This window comes from Bactrocera latifrons, unplaced genomic scaffold, assembly GCF_001853355.1.
Source record: "Bactrocera latifrons isolate USDA-ARS-PBARC rearing strain unplaced genomic scaffold, ASM185335v1 scaffold_47, whole genome shotgun sequence".
Lineage (NCBI taxonomy): Eukaryota > Metazoa > Arthropoda > Insecta > Diptera > Tephritidae > Bactrocera > Bactrocera latifrons.
Window position 1 is genome coordinate 1,259,412 of NW_017537123.1, and position 22,718 is coordinate 1,282,129.

Genomic DNA, 22,718 nt, shown 5'->3' on the forward strand with positions numbered 1-22,718 from the left:
TCTGACTCTTTTAGTTTTAGGACTTACAAACAACCGTTATGTGAACAAAACTATAATACTCTCTTTAGCAACTTTGTTGCGAGAGTATAAAAAGGGCTCCGGTTGTAACCGAACACTTTATACTTTTGCTATTGCAAAAAAAAAGCCAAAGGAAATACTTTAAGGTGTAAAACCAATCATATGTATATAGTAAAGTCAGACAGAAGATCGAAAATCCTGATATTAGTTATATAGGGGCTAGGCCAAGTTACCAAATTTATCTATTTGAGGCACAAAGATACACTGTTATGAATAAAATACGCTCTCTTATTTTCATTGGGATAACTCACATATTGGCCGATATATGCGGTACAAAGTCACCCTGAAGTTCGAAAGTCATAGTTTAAAAATGCCACGCCCACAGTTTAAAAATGCTTGAACAAAACTATAATACTCTGTAGCAACTGGTTGCAAAAGTATACAAAAATTATTATTAAACCAAACAAATTAAAAAACAATGTCATAGTGATATCAATTCGTAAAAACTTTTTCTATATAACATTTAGATTTTTCTTCGACGGTTAAAATTATATCTTTCTTATACATTGGGAGATGTGAAAAATATTAGACCATATAGTATATGATATTAGCCTTCCACCTCAAGTTCTAGCATATTATTAAAACTGAGCTTTCTATCTACAGCTATGCCAGCACGCTTAGAATCGAGGAGCGACAGTTCATTAGACTGCGTGCCATGCATTGGGATGATGCAATCGGAACCGATTGATTGCTATGTCACGCAACTCAGGTGCGCGGAATGCAACGCATGGCATGCCAATAGCTTGTTGTTGCCAAAATATGCGTCAACAAGAGGCATATTTGGCACAAAGACTGCAACAGTTGGTGTTTTGGCGAATAGCCTCTAGGATGTCAAATGAGTGTAGTGGGGAAACGAACGAGAATGTCATGCATGGCGTGGTGAGATATTGGCAGTTATTCGAAATTTATTTTTTTATTCTTTATTTCTCGCATAGATACTCATTTCATTATATTTCACTTCAATAGTTTATTTTGTAGACTTTTTCGCCAAGAAACATCTGCTTATACTTATTATTTTGTGTGCATTTCTTGCATTGCTGACTATTTTAAATGCACATCTGTTCGAATTCTTTGATTCTTCCTTTTGTTGGTGACTATTCGTTTGTGAATATTTAATTTAAGCAACACATTTCTACACTTTTAATCGTTGAGATATTCACACTATTTTTACTTGATTTTTTTAAATGTTTGACATTTTTAGTTGGGTAAATGATAGAAGCGAAACACGTGACATTTTTCGGTGAGCTCATGACGTATCGAAATTTTACTTGCAACACCTCTACACAGCTACGTATTCAGTATACGTGTACATACATATGTATATATGTATGTATTTACAATGCAAAAGCAGTCACATTTTATGTTGACGCATCGGGTATATTTACACATATGTACATAACTGAAAAAAATTGCATTTGAAGAAGGGGGACGTTACGTACAAATATCGGGTGATAAAAATTATTGAAATTGCAACCGGCTTCTTAACAAACGTTAAGTATAACTTAGAGTGGGTCTTAACATAACTACTTATGTGTTTGTTTATATAGTATATGTATGTATGTGTGCCAGTGAGATAATGATCATTTCTCTGTTTATAAATTTAAACGAACTAATCTAATTGTTATTATTTTGTATGCTTTTCTTTTGTTTTCAAAGAAAATCCACACCATGAACTGTATCAATATTTTACTCTCCAGTTTTGACTATCCACATAGTTCTTTATGCATATAATATGTACACGAGTTGCAAAACAACACTCTACTTTGTATTCATATGAAGCTTAAGTGTTTAAGCAAACATATGTACATATGTATGTATACAGAACTATACATATGTGATATAAATATTTGTTATTTCTAATTACCAGTCTCTCTGTCTACAATGCAATGTAAATACATGTATGCTCGTATGCACTCTGCACTAATAGCAACTAGTTCCAAGCTACTTTACAACTAATATCAACCGCAAGCGTAACTACTCCACCGACTGTAATGATTGTAGGCGCTGTCAGATTTTAATCAATTATATACATACACATTTCACACTTAAAATCATTAAATTACAATACCAATATGATATTCTTTAACCTATCTTTTCAGTAAAAAATTTAATTTGAATTTTCATCACATCGTACATTTTTAATTAAAGAACGCAAGTCAACTACTTTCTTTTTCCAAATAGTTTTCTAATATTAATATGAATCGAATATCAGTCAGAAGACTAGTTCGATTTTAGTCCAAAATGTGATAACTGGAATTTTCTGAATAGTTTGATTCTTCTCAGCGGTATACATATGTATATACATATGTACTATATGTACGTATCAATTTTGTAGATTCTTGTATTATTCTACTTATTTGTCTCCACGCGAGCAGTGCAAAATGCGCCAACGCACATAAATATCTAATGCCAAAGCAGAGAGTCAAAATAAATACGAAAATTTTCCATTCACACTGTTCAACTTGAGAGTGAATAAAAATTACGACCGCATTGACACACCATTCGCTTATCTGTATCTCTTAGTTGGGGGCATACAAACATAAATACCTAATAATAATAATACATAACATACATACATGCCTTACATATATGTACTATTCAAGGGTAAAGTTGACGATACCTAGTCTGTCACTGGTTTATTGGTGGCCAATTGACTTAATTTCAATTAAAGATGCGAAAAGAACACTTAACCATTATAAAGGTTATTTGCTTGTTGTCTGATAACTCTCAAAATAAATAGTAAATACTCAACAGCTGTTCTTCTTCTGGTCTTCCACAATAACCCATAACGGCAAAGAGATATGTAAACTCGTCTCAACCTTTTCAACTATCAATCTTACAAACCGATCTATACAATACAACAGGCTATTAACATGTCACTTACTAAAAAACTAATCATATAGAGTAAAGTGAGGCGGATCATCGAAAATCCTGATATTAGTTAAATGGGAGGTAAGTCAAGTTTTCGCTCAAATTTATTTATTTTAGGCACAAAGATACACTGTTTCAAGTAAAATATGCTCTTTCATATTCATAAAGATAACTCACATATTGGCCGATATTCATACATATGCAGTATAAAGTCACCCAGAAGTTCGATGATCTTTATATTTGATATATCTGGCTGTATTGGTCTGATTCAATCCATTTCTGCCATACAGACGTATGTACCATTGTCAAAAAATACTATACCATTTTATATATACCAATTTCAATTATATATCTGAGACATTGACTGATATCTTCGAATAAAAGTCAACTATACGAGGTGTCTTCAAAAACTATCGCGAATTTTGTGTTTTTTCAAAAATTACTTATTTATTCATGAATATCTATTTTGTCCCCTTCAAAGTAATCCCCATGAGATATATACACTTGTGCCAACGGTTTTCCAATCTTCGAAGCACTTCAAAAAATCAATTTTTTTTTATCTTCTTCAGCTCCTCCTTCGATGCCGTCTTTATCTCGTCAAGAGAAGCGTAACGTCGTCCTATCATGGGCCTCTTCAGTTTAGGTAACAAGAAAAAGTCACAGGGGGCCAGATCTGGGGAATACGGTGGCTACGGCATCATTAGTGTGTTGTTTTTGGCCAAAACGTCGCGCACCAGCAACGATGTGTGAGCAGAGGCGTTATCGTGGTGCAAAAGCCAATTTTTGTCACATCTTCCCGGCCTTCTAAGAACATTTTGTACCACCGATTAATGTTGCTTCGGTCCAAGATAGCTTCCCCGTATGCCACAGTCAACATTCGCGCATCCGCGCACTTAATTTAGTTTTTCATACAAAATTTGATACAGGTTCTTTGATCCACTTTTTTGAATAGGTAAAAATCGAAGACGATCCAAAACACGTGCAAGCGAAGTAGCTGTCAACAATTAAATGAACATTCACGCCACAAAAAATTCGAAATTAGCGATACTTTTTGAGCACACCTCGTACATAGGTACTGCGGTCCAAATATTCGGTACCTAGGGGCTTAAACAGTTTTTATTGGATTTGAACAAATTTTGGTCATAACTTAGCAAAATAATTAATTATGTTTTATTAATTGCTTCTTGATTTGTGTACTGAAAAGTAAAGGAATCAGGTGGAATTTAAAATTGTGCTATATGGGAAGTGGGTGTGGTTATTGTCCGATTTCGCTCAACGTGACATATGAAAAGGATACCACGTACCAAATTTTGTCGAAATCGTTCAGTTGGGTTCCGAGCTATGGGATTTCACTAAAAGGTAGGCGGTGCATGCCCATCGTCCAATTTATCCCATAAAGTCCTCTATACTATCCCGGCGGATATTTTTTACGTTTCTGGCGCATTTAGTGATTGCTTATCGCGCTTTTGATAGTTTTGAGCAGTACCGTTATATGGGGAGTGAACGGAGTTTTAATCTGATTTCATCAATTTTCACACTATCGGCAAGAATTCAAGTAATATTCGTACTGGGCGATTTTGATTGTTGTTGGGCATGATTACGCCCATCTATCTAAGTTTTAACAAGATATCTCAAGCTATCATTACAGCTACATATATCTATCCCGCTTAGTTTTAGGTGATACGCACAACCGCTAGGTGAACAAAATCAGATCGACATCAGAGAAACTGAATGACTAGTTCGCGAATATAAAGATAGAGGGAAGGACAGTCGGATAAGCAGATAGCATTTATAAGTAGCATTAATTTGTAGGGTGTTTGACGTTTCTTTCTGGGAGTTAAAAAATTCCCCCATAATTAATATTTCAAGGTACTATCAAGAAATGTATTTGCAATAAAGCTGTAGTAATAGGACGTACTTCTTACTTTTCTATACATATGTACATATATCATGGGTACATTTTCCAGAAACCTTACTATCATTACACCAATTGGGAAGCTCGGAGATAATCTTGAGAGACGTATCTAGTGAATGATTGTTGTATTTTAGCTTAAATTTTATTTTAAATGTTACATCTTCATACCTATACATACAGTATTTCTGAATGCAAAACCAAAAATCTAGTTGCATTTATTATGCTTCATATACATATGTATATACATACATACACATGTATCTAAATATTTAGTTAGTAAGTGACTGCTTTGTATTATACTATATATGTATCTATGTAAGTAATCAATTAACCGCTGATTATAAATAAACACTCGAACATTGGCTGATATATGCAAAACAAAATACTTGTTTACGCCGACTTAAATTAATTAAATGAATTCCTCTAGCTACGTGCACGAGTCACATACTTCTGTATAATAATTGATCGTATTAACGTTTCATCATATTTAATTAATTAGTGTGATCATACAAAACTGAATGAGACAAAATCTTAAGCCACACCAAAAACTATGTCGTGTTGTTTTCGAAAAACCTGCGTTTTTCTAGTTTTAATTCAAGTCTTTAAATACATGTACATAAATGTATATGTACGCATATACACATGTGAAGCTATTCGAAGTAAGAACGCATGTGTGTATGTATGTAGTATGTATGTACATAACTTATATTGTTATCATCGTACCAACTATTGAACTAAGTTAGTGAGAATAGTATACTTGACGCATCTAGGCCTTAGTTGGCTACTGAGGATAAACTTGGTATTCTGTTCGATATTGCGATGGATTCAGCAAAGGCATTTGACCTAGAAGATAATCTGTACAAATGCAAAACTCTTAATTCGCGCAGATTTTTTTTTAAACCTATTTACTCACCATTAGGTTGTTAATTATTTCTGCAATTTGACGCATTTATTTTCAATGTTATTATTGTTGGTTTTTACATTCCTGATAACACGAAACTTTGATTTGCTAATTTCATCATCATAAAAAGCGAATTTGAACAACAAATGTCTGGCATCCATTTGGCACTTATTTCAACTTTTTCAAGTCGATGATGGTTCCTTTATAGTTTCTTTGCTTATTCTGTTATCAGCTCGAAAATTTTCAATTCATACGAGCACGTACATACATATCTAATTAATCAACACTTTACTACACAGGAGCATATTCACACTTTATTGCAAATTATTGGCACCCAACAAATTCCATAACAACAATTCCATAACAAATTCATGAATATTCAGTAATCTGTATTATAGCAATCTAATAAGATCTGCAGACGATAGTGAGTGCCATATCTTAAAATAATTAACAATGTACTTATTATTTTAATCACTTAGAAACATGAGTATCAACAATCATTTGCCACGCCCACTACAAAGAGGAGATTCAGCATTTTCCTTTCACTATAAAAGGTACTACAATCGAATCGGTATCGAATTTATTAAAATCAACCCATAGTTGCATTCGTGTACTTTACCAATCATTCAAAATGCAATCATGACTGCAGCCTAAAGGAATGTACTTAGTATTTTGACTATATGTGTATCTCCTAAACCCTCTCTCTACCTCTACCCTACCGGTAGAGTGAAAATGGATGAAATCGGAAGATAACCTTGTACCCTCTCCATATAACGGTACTTTTAAAAACGACAAAAAGTGCGGTGCAATAAATCAGTAATTAAATACGCCAGAGATATTAAATTTTATCCCCAAGACGGTATGAGAAGCTTTTAATGGAACCGGGGTCGAAATTGGACGATCCACGTGGCACCGCCCACTTTAAGGTGAAATCACATATGTATCTCTAGACTCTCCCCAGCGATTTCTACAAAATTTGGTATATGAGAGATTCCTCTGAAATCATGTTACAGTGTAAAAATGGGACTACAACCACGTCTATTTCACACATAATACAATTTTCCCCCCTCTGAATCAGCCAATGCATTATGTAATTATATAAATAACCAGCATGACTAGCTGAGTCGATTTAGCCAAATTCCTCTGAGTTTTCGTCTTTATATACACGAACTAATTCCTCATTTTTTTAGAAATCGTACTGAAATTTTGTAAACGTCGTTTGCTCACCAAGAAGCTGCTCATTTGTCGGAAAACTGTCCAACTGAAGGCTTTATACCTTTATTTGATAAGGTAGCTTCACGAAACTTGACATACATATGTGGGTTATTATCCAAGGCATGGCTACAATCTCCAAATAGTTCAGATCGCACAACGGCCATAAAAACTAATAGATTAGTAATAAGATAAAGATGAAGATAAGATTATAAAGTTTTTGCTAAAAAGATATAGCTGAAGTTAACGTTAATTATTATCATAAATATTATGTATTGACTTGTTTTTTCTTTTCAATTCATTTAACTAATTGTAATTATTATTTTTTCCTTTTTGTACGTTTCTTATATTGCATAAAAGTGCACTGTCTGTTACATTACGCTGTTGAACTGCACTTAACTAAGACACATTATATAAGACGCTCACTGCCATGTATTTTTAAAGTATCTACATACATCCGCTAATGTTTGTTTTAATAATATTGGCATGTAGACCAATTGTCTACAATTGTGTAAAAATGGTGTAATTCCCTAATATACAAATTTAATTTATTTTTAGTAATGAGCTCCCAATTTATCATATCTTTAAAGATAGCTGTGAAGCATAGATATCACTACTAGTTTAATTTGTATCGTTACTATAAACAAGAAGTAAGTCCCGAGTTGATTACAAGGAGTTAGTTCACTGTTACAATGAACGACGCCTTATGTAGTTAAGTACGTAGAAGATAAAAAGCATTTTGCGAAAATATAAAAATTTCGAGGTTAAAATTATTCTCGGTCGCCAGCATCGTTGCAAGTCCTCAAATACATACAAGGTGAAGATACTTGACCAATCATCTAGCAATTATTACAATGAATAAGGTATAGTAACCAAAAGTATTAAGTTCGTGAATATAACTCTTTTAAAAATCGGTCCGATTGTTGAAAAAAATTGAAAATTAAAAGAGTAGTTTTCGCTACAGAAGAATATATATATATATTTCTGATTAAGTTCCATTATAAATATAACCAATTTCATAATAACATGTACACATACATATATAATAATAATGATTTAAGGTATGCATCAAGGGAGATTGCTAACTCACGTGGAAATATTCCCTCCTTTTGTATACCAAAATCAGCGTTAGCAACTGGAAGAAATGATAGCAGCCGCTCTAAAGTACATAGCAACAAGTGCATGGATACGAGTATATTTTGCAATAAACAGATCCAAATGAGCAAACGCGCTTGACAACAGCAAGCAACAGTTGCTGCTTTTGATTCGTTATGCATTCGCAAAAATTGACTGCTGGCTAATTCAGGCACCATGCAAACACAACAAACGCATCCACGTACATACATATGGATGTGTTGCATGTACGTACATACATACATACGTGTATGCTTTATGTACGCAGTGAAGATTTGTGGGACTTTATTCAATATGCATGTCGGATAGCAATATTTACATATGTATTTACATAATACGTATGTATACCTATATGTCAAGCAAATGTGCGCAATTGCTGCATTACATGACCAACTACGTACATAACAAGTAACGAATTGCTAAGTTCGGGCGCAACCGAACTTTTTATATACTCTTGCACCTTACCTTATGGTGTAAATCCTCAACCAAAGGATTGGAATCCAAGATATACGTATACATACATACATACATTTACTATTTATAGCTCATACACTGACCGACATGTTCCAAAATCCTGATATTAGTTATATGGGAATTTTCGTCGAATTTTATCTATTTTAGGCACAGAGATACACTGTTATGAGTAAAATACGATCTCTAATTTCAATGGGATAACTCTGATATTGGCCGATATACATATGCAGTATAAAGTCTCCTGGAAGTTCGAAAATCTTTATATGAGATATATAGGGGCTCAAAGAAGTATTGACACGATTCAACCCATTTTTGATAGACAGAGTTACTATCGTCAAGAAACGATTATCTCTGAATTTTAATTGTATATCAACTACTATAGGTACAAGGGTCAACATATTCGATACCTAAGTTTAACCAATTTTGAATTATTAATTTTTTTTTTACTAAGGAACGCGCATACCCAGTTGGTCATAACTAAATTTTTACTCAAATTATAGTTCCTGGATTTCTTCTCCTCATTCTGATCATTTATGTATACATATACATACATACATATGCATATGTATATAACCCTATTTCTATCTCGATTAGTTTTAGGTGATATGTAAAACCGTTAGGTGAACAAAACTATTATACTCTGTAGCAACATGTGGGAGTATAAAAACATGTACATGTAGGTACATACCATACATATGTATGTATGCATGCACATATGTTAAAAGAAATATAGATCTTTCAGTCGAGGTTGTTAAAATGTGCTCCCGAGGAGATTTTCACATAGGTTGATATTATTAATTAAAACAAAGTTTTTAAGACATTTCAGATCCTCCCAGTTGAAAAGGTTGGTCACATCCCTCAATTGTGGCAAATGTATACTTTGAATAAGCAAGCATAAAAAACGCATACGCATATACAACAAAAACGCAAAAGCAAAAACATGAATCTATGGTGAAAACTGTAAAAACAACTTCAATGATCACTTTCTTTCCTTAAGAAGCGATTTGAAAAGCTTCCGTTTTAATGTTTTATTCTCATAATTAGAGAAGGTAATTATGCAAAGTAGAGTTTCTAACGTCTCTCTCATGCCTACTTCTTTGCACTTTCTGCATGTGTCGTCGTTAGGAATGGCCATCCGACTACCGTGTGATGTCAGTAAGTTGTGACCTATCAGTGGCCTACAACTGCCCTGCAGTCTTGTCGAGACCGTATTAGTAAAAACATGCGAGTTTTCCTGGTGGTATTTCACCCGATCCTACGGCCCTAATATTAACTGAACTACATAATTTTGTTTTGCATGCAAATAATAAAGCTCTCTGAGCATTATGGATTACCGTTTCATATCCCTGTACGAAGGTCGAACCAATAAAGCAATGGATATAGCCTGCTTGGAATAATCGGCCAAAACCTTTCTGTCACCACACAGAGAACAGCCAACATTATTATGTAAGTATGTGAGAAATGTTTGTTAAACGATAACAAGAAAAATTCCTACATACATACATATATATATATGTACATGTAGTAATATGTATATACATACATATATATATGAAATATAAATACGCCGAATATTCAGTATAATTTCAAGTGCACTCCACAACTTCTTCTCTTATGAATATCTCTTATACACGTTGTATGTCGTAAACATCTGCTATAGTTTGTTCGATGCGCTGTCGAGTAACGCTTGCCGAACCGAAGACACCTAATATATCTATTTACTTGTATCTTTAATTTACATACATATATTGATAAGTTGTGTTTAAATACATACACATGTGTGCATTTGACTGTAACATATAATATATTGACCTACCTCTTGGTTGTTTACACAATACATCAGCTGATACTGTTGCTTTTCATAAACAAACAAGAGAGCAAAAGCGAATGAAGAATAATAAACTCAGGTTTCTATGCATGTATGGTTGTATTTGATATTTGAAGTTGAAATTTATCGTTGATATGAAAAAGAGGAAAGATCAAACTCATAAAAAATACAGTCCGCCCAGTTTTCATTTATTCTCAATGAGTAGTCAACATAGTGTAGTCAATTTTGCAGATATCGCTTCTCTACAACCTTAGGTATCATAATCGGTCACACATTTTTCATATTCTAGCATTGAAAACTTCATTATACCATTTATATTTTAGGAATAATACAAATTTACATTCTGCCTACCACATACATAGTTATGTACGTGAGTATAAACTTATTACAACTAAATACAATTTATTTACAACAAATAAACTGCTTTTGTCTTATTGAGAGTTTCCAACTTGAAAATTTATTTAGGTTTAGGTTTTTCTATGGAATTTATAATGAATATTACTTACCGAAAATACTCAGTCACATTACTCTGCAATCAGAGTTTCATCGACTGTGTACCACTGTGCGTGACGAAGAGGAATTAAAACACTGTACCAAACTATTGGTATATTGTATTTGTTTCGGCTTTATATATGTACGAAAGGTTATATGTTCATATATATATTTATGTGATCTTTATGACACTTCAATGTTTTCTTTTGCTTTTTTGTTATTTTATTTTTATTTCTTTCGTTCGGCGAATGCACGTTTTACGGTATTTAGTGTTCTTTTTGTTGTTATGTGCTGATAAGCTAAATATACGTAGCGACCGATTTTTATTATTAATTTAAGTTTTCACATTTTCTTATTTCACATGTGTTTTTTCACTTACTGTATTATTAATTTTTGATACACTGGTTTTGCTGCTTCTATTTATATTTTATGAGTGTCTTTAAATCGTTTCATACACAAATACTTTTTTCACTCACTTTTACACTTGTACCGTCTTTAAGCGTTTTAATTTTGTGCTTAATAAAACTCTTGATGAGTTTATTTATTGAATAAGGCCACAGGAACTTATTTAGTTGAGGGGAGGTCGCCAAAGCACAGAAACACTAATTTGATCAAACACATATCGATATATCTACATGACATATGACATCCTCTACACACCCACATAAATATGTTTATTGAGAAAGTGAATATACATACATACATATGTACATATACTTTTGTTTTTCGAAGTATCGTTTTGTTTTCCTTTGATTTCATTCAAGATTCACGCAAGTAGTATCATTGGCTATCTGTCTTTAATTTATTATTTCTTACTCATTTATTATTATTATTTCTTCATTTAATCGAGCATGGTCATCATGTTTAGCAATTTTCTTTGTGCATCCGCAGTGAAACTTTCACGACATTCTGTGAGTTAAAGAAAGAATAGAAAAACATTACTATACAATTAAAAGAAAATTATTTACTTCTTTTTAACGGATAATTTAAAGAAAGTAATATATATGTACATATTTATGGATCTTCATTTATAGGTAAGTGGCCAGTGTATGCACATAAAAATTAAACTAAATTCAAAACTTCCCTACTGTAATGTTAAGAAATTATCCTACTGGCCGTTGCAGAAAAAGGAAGCAGGGTATTAAATTTAAGACACCTAATTAGGGTCGCAGATGATTGTAGTGAATTGTTGACAAAGGTCTGGAAACCATTGTTGCAGTTCACCGAGTCCCTCTGAGAACTCTGGATCCGAAGGATCCCCAATCTCTTCCTCGCTCTTCTTCACTGCACTTAACTGAAAACAGTTAAACTGATAAATTCTACAAATTACACTATAATGCTGAACTTTGTATTTTCTTTTCTGAAACTGGTGGCTTTTTTAACACATAACTTCACTTAAAGAGTTCTTTAAGAATTAAATATTTAAAATATTATATTAATACAATTAACCATCTTTAATGTCGCTTTCACTTAAATATTTTTAAATAAGACATTCAAATTCAAATTGGAAGAGCAAAAATTCGACAATAAAAATCAAAACATTTTTAATAAGCGAATCTAAATGGTAAACATGTTCGCCAAAAAACGAATTCAGAGGTACCCATTAAATAAAATAGCTCGAACTGGTTGAAACAATTTCCTCTGAATGGTGAAGGAGAAACACACAAGGACATTTATTGGTTTATGCATTTACACCAAATCTATTAAATTCTGTTCTATTTTCGCATTTTAATGTAATAACAAACTCAGTTTTTTAAACGAACACATTTTCTCAACACTTACATACTTGTACATATGTATGTACATGTTTGCTTAAATGCCGGTAATATATAAACAACAGCGATACTAATGGACGTACAACACAAGAGTCTCTTTTAAGAATTAGTTTTGCAGCGTTGTAATGTGTTTCTTTCTTATTTATCTGGTAGTCCTATTAAACGTATGTATTTATCTAAGAAATAATCTTTGCTTTTACTTCACGTACAATTTTAGTTGAGTGCTTTGAAGGAACGCCAAAGAACACCTATGTAATACACCTTTATCGTTCGTAGCTAGACTTCAACTGATTTAACTGTTTCAAATGCTACAACAGAATAGCATCGGCTGTTTTCGATGCCGACTTACTACAAACCGCCATTGTTGTTATTGCCGCTACTGATTCCGTATCTACATACATAAGTATGTATTTATTTCTGCTTCGTTGGTGATACCGGCATTCACATCGCTCTTGGCTATTGTTGTTACTGTGTTGGCCAGATTTTGTTAGGATGGATAATTACTTAAATATTATTTATGAAAATCGTCTTCAGCGTAACTTGCGGGATACCTAAACTGAATTTAATCATTTCCAAATTGGATACAAATGAAAAATTACCATTTGATATTTGTAAAATCACCTAGAGATCACTTTTCTAATGAATGTACATACATAAGTATATATAAATATACGTATATACATATTTCACATTTTTATTTCAGCGGCCAAATACACACACATATATTTGTTATAGAAAAATACTAACGCCCGGAGCACATAGAGCGCGACAGACTGCAAGCGACATATGTAAAATATTAAAATACACACGTTTTTAAGGGCACAGTTATTGAGACAGCTGCATAAATATATAACTGTATCCATAAGAACGTGTGTATTTCAATATTTGACAGATGTTGCCTGCTTAGAGCGCTCTATGTGTTCCGGGCGTCACTGGCGTAATCGTTTTATACGCACGGCAAAATATAATAATAATGAATAAGAATAATTTGTCTGCTGGGTTTGGATTGATGTTGAACTCTTAAAACATTGTTTGATGCTCATCTTTGACGATCTTCCTGCTAAGCATTCGTGAATTTAAATTAGAATGGAGAACGTAAATGCTGATTGGGTATAACTGCGTTGCTCTGTCGCTGTTGCGCTCTCTATATAAACACGCCCTGCAAGTTGGAAGTATTCTATTCATTCTTTAAAATGTATCCCATATGGGTCAGAAAGTACACCAAAATTAATCGCAATGTATATTAAATATCTTGTGAAATGAGTTGCGACGTCAGAGAGCAGAATTATATGCAACAACGCTGCATAATATCAATACTTCACAAAAGGCCTACATTATAACTACTATACCCATAAAATATTTTTGAAAATTACCTTTGACCACTTTTACCACACATGGTGTTTTATGTTATTGACTGGGTTTTGTTTCTGACCAGTGTGACGTTTCACTAAGAGGTAGTCACTCACACTTAGCCGAAAGCAAGAGCAAGCTAAAATAAAGCAACCGCTTATATACCCAATCCGAAAGAAAGAGTACCGAGAGTAAACCGAGTGCTTTGTTACGAGCCAAAAACAAATCACACACCAAAGAAGAAACGAAAATAGCAAAACAATCATTAAAAATAAGCAGAGTGTGGGACCTCAGTATATTTTATTGGGGTATTCACAACCTGTCTTAAGTCGTAAAGTCGTAAAGTTTTAAATTTTTCACTTGTTTAAAAAAAAATTTGTTGTTGGATTACATACAAAAATGAGTTTACACATTTACAATTCTCAATACTATGTTTTCGAATCGTTATAACTTTAAGAGACATGTGAAAACCCTAATTTTTATTTAAACAAGTGTAAAAATTTAAAATTTTACGACTTTACGATGCTTTAAGACAGATTGTGAACTCCCCATATATGAATATAAACATGACTATTGCTCCACTGTTTCTTTTTCGCAAAAACGGCTCACTACGCTAGTAATAAAGGAGTGATCACAATTGTATGTTTCCCCTCCATAGTAATTCCGATCTGCGACTGACCACTTACGAAGAGTCAAAATTATAACGTTTTTGCTAACTTCCTAGCAACCTACATAAGTATTCCTTAATCAGCAGTTATTCTTATTTGTAAAAGCCATAGACCAAAATGATAATTTATAAAAACAGTTGACCCAGAGAACTTAAAACATAGAGAAGGTGCAGGTTCGATGTCGAACAATTTATAAGATTGTGATAGGGAATTCACCTCACAACCATGGAATTCACCCCGTGAAATGTTAACATTGTTTTGATTTTAACAGAAGGGAATCTGTAGAATTACAGCTTTGTTAACATGATCAACCACAGAACATAAAATACATATGTATATATTAAGGTGGGCCAAAAATAATTTTAATTTTTATATTTCTTGGTTACCATGAAAATCTCATCCGACATGACAAAAAACAAGTTCTGGTAAGACCTGAGCTCTTAACATTAATATTAAAAGGTACCTCATCGATATTTTCGATTTCCCATTTAGATTACACAGGAAATTTTGTTTTTTTATGTTTGGATTTTTAATGTACACAAACAAATAATTAGTAAAATATAAAAATTGTTTTATGTTCTCTGTTTTATCAAGCATTCACCAACCACATCCGTCGGATTCTGTTTGCGAAAGAGTGCCCTCTGTACGCCATATTTATAAATTTGACAGCCGCATAATTCATTTTAGGACGGCATTAACTAATTTGCACACATTACATGCTATATTTTTTTGCTTAAAGTTACACTTGTAAGTAATTGAAACGAAAAACAATGCAGTATCTATTTTTTGCCAAAATTCATTATATAAGGTTGCAGAACGCATATTCGTTCTTTGATATATGCAAAAAAATTCACAATAGATAAAGTGAGCTATGCTAACATTTCTTTATTGCTGACAATTCATAATGTCACACTGTGCTGGTTTGACGGAGAAATTCGACTGAACAGTATACTTGATAAGAAACAAACAACGAAATTCAACGATACAAAGCAGCAACGATAGAGGAGTTTATAGTGTTGCTCAGCTGGAACAAATGCCGCCATTCAACCTCAAAAACCACCCACCGGGTGGCAATAAATCTGTAAACAAATGCTCTAAAATAAAGAGTTTTTTCGAGCAGTACGCTAATTTGGAGTATGTAAAGTATTTAGTTCTGGATCCAGCCGCGTTGCCTTTGGTCTCAGTTTTAATACTGTTAGCAGAGCTGATCATAAACATCAATGTGATTTGGAGGGTCCCTTACACAGAAATAGATTGGATCGCCTACATGCAAGAATGTGAGGGATTTCTAAATGGAACTTTAGATTATGGACAGCTGAAAGGTTAGTCGATTTTTTTTACAAAGCTATAGTGTAAATATTCTATTTTTAAACTTAAGTACATATATAAGTAATACATCTAGCCGGTACAAATAAAATGGGGTTATAAAGAAATTATGTACATACATGCATAGTAATACTCATATCGCAACCTAAAATGCAAAATAACGTAAAGGAGACGAAAAAAACGGTATAAAATATAAAGTACTTAATGAAACAAATTTGAATCATGGTTATATCTGATACAAGATAAATATTATACATACTTATGTATACGTAATATAAAATTAATAAAAACTCGAATTTCGAATGTTTTGATTTTAACTTGTTTTGCATTTTAGATGACGATACGTATATATATATACATGTACATAAGTTTAAAACCATTAATGAATAATAGTGTCCCAAAACGTTACTATTTTTATTGAATAATCTCTGAACCTTATTTCTTGCCGCCCAAAATTTATCGAATCTCTAAAATCTACTTGGCAATTAGCCTTTAAAAAAAATTTAGAAGGTTCTTTATTGAATACATATGAATACGATAAGCATTTTAACATTCAAAGTGTTAATAAGTGTATCGAAATAGCCCTTTAAACTCAGCACAGTCATCCGTAACTATTTGTTTCCAAATTACAATCATTCAACTCATTTGATTTTTTACAGCTATTATTAATAGTAATGTATTTTATTACAGTTTTCACCGTCTATTAGACTAACTAAAACAATAAAGCATTGTATCGTTTCTAATACAAGTGACCATTAACTCCTACCCATTTATACACAAGTAAATCACTAATATTATGTGTACTATCTGTTAAAAAGCGATTTAATTTTCGATAGTAACGTTTTCGGGGCGTCCTCTGTTCTGTAACAAAAAATTGTTGGTAAATAACTACTTGTATGAACAAAAAAAATATTTTTAAAGTGTAATTACGTAGCCTTTTTGGTGTTGTCTTTTTGTCTGGTAATTCCGTTGATTTGTCCCGGTGTGTCCGTTTCGAGTTCTGCATACGCCTCCAATATAGCCTTTTGTTCGGTTGTAAGATTTTTCGGTACTTCAATTTTAATATTTATGTAATGGTCGCCGTGGCCATGGGCATTAACACGTTTCAGGCCCTTTCCACGAAGAAACACTTTGTGATGTGACGAAGTACCTGCAGGTATGTTGATCCATTGGTCTTCGTATACACCTTGTACACGTATGGTACCGCCAAATACAGCTTGCGATATTGATATAGACGCCTCCGTATGAACATCGGCGCCTTCCCGTTTGAAATATTTGCTGCTTTCTACGCGGAAAGTTACGAAGAGCTCTTTACGTCCAACTTGCATTCTTACTGTTTGTCCGTTCTCTATACCTGCTGGCACTGGAACGGTTACTTTCTTTCGTTGCACTGTCTGTCCCTTGCCGTCACATTCAGTACATGGGTATTTAATGTACTGACGTGTTCCTTGACAATAACGACAAGTGGATCGCATTACAAATGGTCCCGTAGAAATAGTCTCCATTCCTGTTCCATTACAATATTGGCAACGACCAGGTTTTGTGCCAGGTTCACACTTTGATCCATTGCACTTTGCACACATATCAACAACATTAACGTTGACATCCTTGTTGACACCTCTAGCTGCTTGTGCAAATGTTAAATCCATAACAATTTCTTGTGCAGCACCAAAGCCGAATTTGGAATCGGCGAAATCATCAAAACTATTACTTCGAAAGTTAGCTTCGCCAAATATTTTACGGAATAATTCTTCTGGATCAATTGTGGAACGAAATTGCCAATTTTGTGAAAAACCTTGGGGACCCTGTCCGCCGAATCCCCCACTCCGTCCCATACTCTCTGATGTCTGACCATACGTGTCGTATTCACGTCTCTTGGTGTCATCGCTTAGAACTTCGTATGCTTCAGAAACTTCTTGGAATTTTTTGCCAGCATCTGGATCGTTTTTGTTCGTGTCAGGATGATATTTCTTAGCCAGCTGATAATATGCTTTCTTAATATCTTTTGCGCTAGAATTTTTGGCTACACCTAATATTTGGTAGTAGTCTTTGGCGGATAAAACATTAGTCATGTGTATATCAAACCGCTGTTGTCGCCCAGGTATTGTAGTCAACAACAATCTCGGCGACATTTTTCCACCTCCATTCCAGCCAGATAGGAATCGCCGCCGTGTCATTTGTTGCATCCCGAAACATTCTGCTGGATAATAATTGTTAGCACGATTTGAGAGCTGTCGAAATGCACGCAGATTAATAGATTTTGCTGATGAAAACATTTTCACAATAACTCCTTCAGACAGAGACATCCTATGCGGTAACAGCACCAACCATGCTTCACTCGGAACGTCTGCTTCTTTCACTCACAATAAATATTCACAGCTGATACCAATTCACAATGATAATAGAGATATTCAGAACAGAGAGACCACAAAACTACAAAACATTCAATTTTTTAGTTTATTTTAATTCATACATACCTGAAATGCAAAGTAACGTAACATTTTCGAAAATTTACAGTGGCATTAATGAACACGAAATATTGTAAAATGGAACATGAGTGCAAAAAGATTTTAATATTGGTTAAAACTGGGTTACATCTGAGCGCAGAACCTGAAAATGTTGAACATATGTAATATGATGTATGTATGTTATTTGAAGTAGTGAAGCGTAATCAAAAATACACTAAATTTCGAATTTTTTGATGATACGTTATTTTGCATTTCAGGTGACAATATATAGAAAGTATTTTTATACACAATACCAATTTGTTATATTTTTATTGTTTATTAAATTTTAAAAGCCAATTTAAACAGTTTTTGAAAGTATAATAAAAATATTGTTACAAAATCATAACTATCTGAAAATTTGAACTTTTTTTCTATTTGTGTAGGTGATACCGGCCCACTTGTATATCCTGCAGCATTTGTCTACATATATTCGGCGTTGTACTATATAACTTCATACGGACAAAATATTCGCTTAGCTCAATACATATTTGCATTTATATACCTTTTGCAATTATGGCTTGTACTGCGTCTGTATATTAAAAGCCGCAAAGTTCCTCCATATGTGTTATTGATAAGTACCTTCACATCATACCGCATACACTCTATATATGTTCTGCGCCTCTTTAATGATCCCATAGCGGTTTTATTTCTGTACGCAGCATTAAATTTGTTTTTTGATCGGAGATGGACTGTTGGTAGTATCTGCTTTAGTGTAGCAGTAGGTGTTAAGATGAATATTTTACTATTTGCTCCAGCACTGTTGCTTTTTTATATAGTTAATTTAGGTTACCTAAAGACAATACTGCAATTATCTATTTGTGGTGGTTTACAACTACTTCTAGGAGCGCCATTTCTAATAACATATCCTAAGGCATATTTAAAAGGAAGCTTCGATTTTGAACGCGTTTTTGAACACAAATGGACAGTAAATTATAGATTCCTTGCGCGATCATTGTTTGAAAATAAAGCCTTCCATGGATTTCTGATCGTAGTACATATGTTCCTTCTCCTTTTATTTGCAAATTCAACTATCATATATTTTAAGAGTTATGTACGTTTACGAGCACTACAAGATCAGTTACTACCTCAAATTGACCAAAAGAATATGGAAATGGAAAAAAATCGTATTAACGAAGCTAAAAATAGTAAAAAAAACAAAAAAGTTACGGCAAAGGAAAACGAAGAAGAGTTGACACCTGATCAACAGCAGTTTTTAAAATCCTTTGAGAAAGGTCTACAAAATAGCACTGGATTAAAACCAAATACCCAAGCCCCACGTCCAGTTCAAAAATACCGTCAGAAGGTATCGATACATTTCGAAAAATGTTCACAATTGGCCATATTGCCCTTCTTCCTCTGTAACTTTCTTGGGATGCTTTGCGCACGTTCGTTGCATTATCAATTCTACGTGTGGTATTATCATTCATTGCCCTACCTCATATGGTCAACAAATTACAGCTTGGGTATACGATTTCTCTTACTCGGTTTGATTGAGCTGTGCTGGAATACATATCCAAGTACGGATTTCTCCAGCGGCTTATTACACATCTGTCACGTCGTATTACTACTTGGTGTGGGTAGCAATTTCCTAAAAGCAACTAAACGAAGTGAAGTAATGAAATCATTTGAAGAGAAACGAACTAAGGTCAAAGTTAATTAAATTTCATGTCTTCATTTAAAATATGTACATATGTATAATTGAAAAAGTGGTTATAATAAAACGAAGTACATTATATTTACATACATTGCATCTATTTTATTTTTCTATTAGGTCATTAGTAATAGCCGATATCTTTGTTGTTGTTGTAGCGGCAAAATTCTGCCGTATTGACAGTCCTTGACCGAATAAAAAATCCGGGTCCGTTCCGGTTACGTAGACCCGACTGTCGTGGGAACGGACCCGATATCTTTCTTGCAGTTTGTCTGAGAAACATAATTTTGATGAAAGTTTCCTTCACTGTAAGACTAACTTGATGGGACGAGGACTTTTTTGTCGCCAAYTATGGGCAGGCTATCTTTTGGTGTCGCTCATATGTACGTCACTAGTCTACAACTTTCTACATTCCGTCCCTTATTCTAACTTAAAACTACTATTTTGTCAATACATGTCGTTGCAGTCACATATCTCCAAAGCTACCAATCACATTGTGTAATAACATACATATATTGTTGGAAATTTTGAAATTTTTTTTTTTTTAAATTAAGAATGTCACGCAAGTCACCAATGAAATTTGTGAAGTTTACRTAGACGATGCTGTTTCAGTTCGTGTAGCACAATGGTTCGCTCCCTTCGTTCTGGAAATTTCGAAATTTCGATTTACACTAACAGAATAATGTCTCTAGCGGAAAAATGGCAATAAGTGGTCGGCCAAAATGGTTTATACATATTTGTTTATTAATATAAATATAAAAATACAATAAGTTGAAGTTTGATTAGAAATACGAAAAGACTTTTTCGACTACCCAATATTTTGAAAAGTAAATTTTTTGTATACCTATTCCCCAATTGCAATCATATAAATAATTCCAAATTGATCTGCTGAACACAATGAGCGCGATAGACGGCAAACAACATCTGTCAAATATTAAAATACACAATTCTCATGGACACAGTTATTTTGACAGCTGCCGGACTACACGACTGCAGGCCGACAGTTGTCGCTCTCGCTAACCTCAATATATTTTTATACTCTCGCAACAAAGTTGCTAAAGAGACTATTATAGTTTTGTTCACATAACGGTTATTTGTAAGTCCTAAAACTAAAACAGTTAGATATAGGGTTATATATACCAAAGTGATCAGGGTGACGAGTAGAGTTGAAATCCAGATGTCTATCTGTCCGTCTGTCCGTCCGTCCGTGCAAGCTGAAACTTGAGTAAAAATTGAGATATCATGATGAAACTTGGTACACGTACTTCTTGGCTCCATAGGAAGGCTAAGTACGAAGTTGGGAAATCGGCCCACTGCCACGCCCACAAAATGGCGAAAACCGAAAACTTATAAAGTGTCATAACTGAGCCATAAATAAAGATATTAAAGTGAAATTTGGCACAAAGGATGGCATTAGGGAGTGGCATATTTGGAAGTAATTTTGTTTGGAAAAGTGGGCGTGGCCCCGCCCCCTACAAAGTTTTTGGTACATATCTCGGAAACTACTATAGCTATGTCAACCAAACTCCATAGAGTGGTTTCCTTCAGACATTTCCATATACAGTTCAAAAATGGAATAATAACCACGCCCACCTCCCATACAAAGGTTATGTTGAAAATCATTAAAAGTGCGTTAACTGACTAACAAACAACGTCAGAAACACTAAATTTTACGGCAGAAAGAAGCTGCACCCAGGCTTTTTTTAAATTGAAAATGGGCGTGACGTCGCCCACTTATGGACCAAAAAAGATATCTCAGGAATTACTAGACCGATTTCAATGAAATTCTGTATATAATATTTTCTTAACACCCTGATGACATGTACGAAATGTGGGTGAAAACGATTCACAACCACGCCTTCTTCCAATATAACGCTATTTTGAATTCCATCTGAGGCCTACTCTGTATAATGTATACATTATTAACCAATGATGATAGCGGAATAAAACTTTACACAAATACGGTATTTGAGCTGAGGTATCCCTTGTGGAAAAATTGTCGTGATCGGACTATAACTTTTCAAGGTCCCTRATATCGAACACGAAGAACTCAGTGCCTAACCTAACCTAATCTAATTAATTTTACAGCAAAATAAAAAAAATGTAAATGACGGATAATGAAATCTCGATTATCATTTTATCATGCGAGAGTATAAAATGTTCAGTGACACCTGAACTTAGCGCCTCCTTACTTGTTATATTTGCCAATGACAGTAGGACGAGAGTAGAGTTGACAGAACAAAGATGAGGTAGAGTGGTGATGCCACCAATATGTAAAATGTAAAATTATTCAAAGCTCTAATAAACCTGACATTACTTTACAAATAAAAACATAAAATAGCTGTATTATTTCATTTGTAATAACAATTGACAATTTACAACAAATAAATTTACCTATTTACTTATTTTTTGCATTTTCACTTTGAACAAAATATTAAAATTTCATTGAAGTGCAAGGTATTAGTATGGCCACAACGAAATTGTGTACATGCAAAATGGACAGCTGTGTTGTCTTGTATACCTGCCGGCCATTGTT

At 33.7% G+C, this 22,718-nt stretch overlaps 3 protein-coding genes across 7 annotated transcripts in view; 1 reads left to right on the forward strand and 2 right to left on the reverse strand.

The window, feature by feature from the left end:
- The window catches only part of LOC108973309 (sestrin homolog), a 61,005-nt gene extending 48,044 nt beyond the window's left edge, over positions 1 to 12,961 (reverse strand). For 3 of the 4 annotated variants that reach the window (XM_018940505.1, XM_018940503.1, XM_018940508.1), the window contains exons 1-2: positions 12,890 to 12,961; positions 10,920 to 11,814 (exon numbers count right to left, since the gene is read on the reverse strand). The gene's annotated coding sequence lies outside the window, so the exon portion shown is untranslated. Of the gene's footprint in view, positions 1 to 10,919; positions 11,815 to 12,687; positions 12,868 to 12,889 lie in introns of those variants that run through there. The other variant, XM_018940504.1, reaches the window with a different exon arrangement.
- A 2,624-nt stretch (positions 12,962 to 15,585) lies between these two features.
- Positions 15,586 to 20,274, forward strand: LOC108973318 (lethal(2)neighbour of tid protein 2). The gene is made up of 2 exons (XM_018940521.1): positions 15,586 to 16,020; positions 18,915 to 20,274. The coding sequence occupies exons 1-2, from the start codon at positions 15,732 to 15,734 to the stop codon at positions 20,189 to 20,191; spliced, it is 1,566 nt and encodes a 521-aa protein (XP_018796066.1). The 5' UTR covers positions 15,586 to 15,731; the 3' UTR covers positions 20,192 to 20,274.
- Positions 16,404 to 18,609, reverse strand: LOC108973319 (protein tumorous imaginal discs, mitochondrial). Of its 2 annotated transcripts, none has more exons than XM_018940523.1 (2): positions 16,955 to 18,609; positions 16,404 to 16,880 (listed from the first exon to the last, which is right to left on the reverse strand). In XM_018940523.1, the coding sequence occupies exons 1-2, from the start codon at positions 18,328 to 18,330 to the stop codon at positions 16,847 to 16,849; spliced, it is 1,410 nt and encodes a 469-aa protein (XP_018796068.1). In that variant the 5' UTR covers positions 18,331 to 18,609; the 3' UTR covers positions 16,404 to 16,846. The 2 variants fall into 2 exon arrangements, with proteins under 2 accessions (XP_018796068.1, XP_018796067.1); XM_018940522.1 differs by having other exon boundaries at positions 16,404 to 16,885.
- Positions 20,275 to 22,718: the final 2,444 nt, after the last annotated feature.

Coding starts and splice junctions, on each gene's coding strand:
- LOC108973318 (XM_018940521.1), top strand. CDS start 15,732: ATGCCGCCATTCAACCTCAAAAACCACCCACCGGGTGGCAATAAATCT. Junction 16,021..18,914: donor AGATTATGGACAGCTGAAAG/GTTAGTCGATTT, acceptor CTATTTGTGTAG/GTGATACCGGCCCACTTGTA.
- LOC108973319 (XM_018940522.1), bottom strand. CDS start 18,330: ATGTCTCTGTCTGAAGGAGTTATTGTGAAAATGTTTTCATCAGCAAAA. Junction 16,886..16,954: donor GACAACACCAAAAAGGCTAC/GTAATTACACTT, acceptor TTTTTGTTACAG/AACAGAGGACGCCCCGAAAA.